The 3,103-nt window shown below is 70.5% G+C and overlaps 1 protein-coding gene across 3 annotated transcripts in view; it reads right to left on the minus strand.

The window, feature by feature from the left end:
* The window catches only part of SLC35F6 (solute carrier family 35 member F6), a 10,654-nt gene extending 8,041 nt beyond the window's left edge, over positions 1-2,613 (minus strand). For all 3 annotated transcript variants that reach the window (XM_014962788.1, XM_014962790.1, XM_014962789.1), the window contains exons 1-3: positions 2,486-2,613; positions 360-432; positions 116-287 (exon numbers count right to left, since the gene is read on the minus strand). In XM_014962788.1, coding sequence (XP_014818274.1) covers positions 116-287; positions 360-432; positions 2,486-2,562 — 322 coding nt within the window. In that variant the 5' untranslated portion in view covers positions 2,563-2,613. The remainder of the gene's footprint in view (positions 1-115; positions 288-359; positions 433-2,485) is intronic.
* Positions 2,614-3,103: the final 490 nt, after the last annotated feature.

A 3,103-nucleotide genomic window follows, 5' to 3' on the forward strand; every position in this document is an offset into this window, starting at 1 on the left:
TTTCCCCCCCAAAACCGAATGCTCCGCGGAGTCCTGCAGCCCGACAGCCACCTCAGGGATGGGGTGAGGAGGAGGGGGGGGACAGAGGGGGACGCCCCCCATCCCCAGCACTTACCCACGTACATGATGCTGGTCCCAGTCATGTCGCAGAGGGCGGGGGGCAGGAAGAGCAGGGGGCTGAAGGGCTGCGAGGGGGCCATGCTGGGCTCCGCCTTCCGCCGATCCCTCCACACCAGCAGGTAAAACACCCCCAGGCAGGAAAATTCACCCAGGAACATGCCCACGGCCTGCAGGAAAGGGGGGGTGAGAGGGTGGTCTTGCCAGGAGGGTCCATCCTACCCCAAAGTGGGGGGGCTCACCTGCAGGAAGGGGTGCTGGAAGCCATGCTCCTCCGTCCCCCCGCAGCCGGTCGCGCTGAAGTTATCAGCCCACCTAAGGGGGGAGAGGAGAGGGGGGGTCAGAGGAGGGGGGACCCCAAGAGCCAGCCCAGGGCCACCAGCCCCTCCGGGAGGTGACAGCTCACGGGGACAGGACATCCATGGGGAAGGAGACCATCGTCCTGACTTGCCGGCAGCTCCTGGCCCCGCTCCCAGCGCTGAGTGACAGGCAGGGAAAGGGACACCGCTGTGTCACACCGCTGTGTCACACCGCCCCGCGATCCAGTGTCCCATCCTCACCTCCCCGGGGACAGCGTGCTGGGGGGGTCACCCCAACCCCTTCCCTCCTCCCTCCGGGAGGTGACAGCTCACGGGGACAGGACATCCATGGGGAAGGAGGCCGTCGTGACCGTCATCCTGACTTGCCAGCAGCTCCTGGCCCCGCTCCCAGCCCTGAGTGACAGGCAGGGAAAGGGACACCGCTGTGTCACACCGCTGTGTCACACCGCCCCGCGATCCAGTGTCCCATCCTCACCTCCCCGGGGACAGCGTGCTGGGGGGGTCACCCCAACCCCTTCCCTCCTCCCTGTGCCACCCCCCAAAAGGCTTGGGGGCTACAGGACACACAGCCCATAGAAGATGCTGGGGGCAGAGGCAGCAACTCCTACTGCTCACACACTCAAAAGGCTTGGGGGCTACGGGACGCACAGCCCATAGAAGATGCTGGGGAAGGGGAGGGGGAGGCAGCAACTCCTACTGCTCACACACTTTTGGGGCACAACCCCCCTTTTTCGGGTGTCCAAGCAGCACAGGGGGCAACACTGGATGACGAGAGGCTGTGGCACAGGCTCCCACGGCCCGTTTTGGGGAGGATCTCCCCTCTTTAGGGACCATGCACGTGGGGAGGGGACCCCAGCCCCTCGGTGGCCGGTGACCTGCCCCCCCAGGACACCCCGACACGGGGTTTTTGCTGAGGCCGAGCGGCCACAGAGCTGCTGAGCTGGGGGAAAACGGAGCAGGAAGGGAGAGCAGGGCAATCCCCAGCCCCTGGGCGAGGGGTTTTTCAGTTGCTGATGCCGAGCGGGCGCAGAGCTGCTGAGCTGGGGGAAAACGGAGCAGGAAGGGAGAGCAGGGCAATCCCCAGCCCCTGGGCGAGGGGTTTTTCAGCCAGAGCAGCAAAATTTGGGGATGAGTCAGCTCCGGGTGACCCAGCGCGGGTCCCTGTGTCGCAAGAGGCCACACACACACACACACACACACACACACGGGGGGGGGTGGTGCCACCTCCCCCCTCTCCTCTGTCCCGTGGGGGGTCTGTGCCTCAGTTTCCCCCCCCTGGGGAGCACAGCCTGCTGTGCTGTGTCACCGGGGCCAGCCGCAGCTCAGCCACCCGCTGACACCCCCAGTGTCTGCCCCACGGCACCAGGATGAGCCGGCCGGGCAGGTCTGCCTGGCCCAGGCACCTCCTCATCCTCACCGCGAGGGCCAGCAGTCCCCCCCAGGGTGATTTTGGGGGTGCACTGGAGCGCAGGGAGCATGGTTTTGGGGGGGCCACTTGCACAGCTCCTCCCCAGCACCCACGGCTGGGGAGCTGCACCCACAAGAGGCCTGGAGACCCCCTGGCCGTGCAGCCCCCCCCACATTGAGGAGCCAGGCCCCCCAAGCAGCAGCAGCCCCCGTCCCTATGGGGCACCCCACAACCCAGGGCTGCCCCCCCCCGTGTAATGGCAGCCCCCCAAACCCCGGGGGGGCACAGGGCAGGTCCCGGGGCTCTGCCGGCACGGCCTAGGCCGCGGCCTGGCCCCTCGGGCCCCACAGGGGGCTGGGGGTGCCGGGGGGGACGACACACCCCCGGAGCCCACCCTGGGCTGTGACACCCCCGGAGCTTCGGGGGGTCGGAAGGAGGGGGCTGGGACTCTGAAGACGAGGCCTCGACCCGCCGTGGGGAGCGCGGGGCTGAGGGGAGCGGGCAACGGGCCGCCCTGAGGCCCGGGAGGGCCCCGGTGGGCCCGGCCCCAGGCCCAAGGATGGGGGGGAGCGGGGCCGCCGCCCGCCCCCCTACCCCCTGGGGGGTGCGGGTCCCCTCCCCAGCCGCCGGGAGGACTCACTTGGCCGCCAAGGTGTTGATGGAGCCGGTGAGCAGCATGAGGGCGGCCAGGCCCAGCTGGTACCGGGACCAGGCCATGGCCCCGCCGCCGCCTCCCGCCTTGCACCGGGGCCGCCGCCGCCCGGCCACGCCCACAGACCCCCCGGAACCACGCCCACCGCCCGTCATGGCCTCGCCCCCGGCGCCCACCCCGGTGCCCCGGTCCCGTGCGCGGTCCTAGTGCCTCCGGTCTCGGAGCTGCCGGTCCCGGTGCAGCCCGTTCCGGGGCTGCCTGCCCTGATGCTGCCGGTCCTGGTGCTGCCAGCCCCGGTGGGCCCTGCCCCGATGCTGCCGGTGCCGCCTATCCCGGTGCTACCTGCCCCGGTGGTCCCTGCCTGAGGCCGCCTGTCCCGGTACCGCCCGTCCCGGTGGGCCACGTGCCGGTGCTGCTGATCCCGGGGCTGCCGGTCCCGGGTCTGGCTGCCCCGGTGCTGCCTGCTCCGGGGGGCCCTGCCCCGGTGCCGCCTGTCCCGGTTCGGTGGGCTCTATGCCGGTGTTGCCGGTCCCAGTGGGCTCGGTCCCGGTTCTGCCTCTCCCGGTGCACTGTGCCCCCCCCGCCGCCGTTCCCCTGCCGCCATCC

This window comes from Calidris pugnax, unplaced genomic scaffold (assembly GCF_001431845.1).
Source record: "Calidris pugnax isolate Ruff unplaced genomic scaffold, ASM143184v1 scaffold558, whole genome shotgun sequence".
In the NCBI taxonomy this organism is placed as follows: Eukaryota; Metazoa; Chordata; class Aves; order Charadriiformes; family Scolopacidae; genus Calidris; species Calidris pugnax.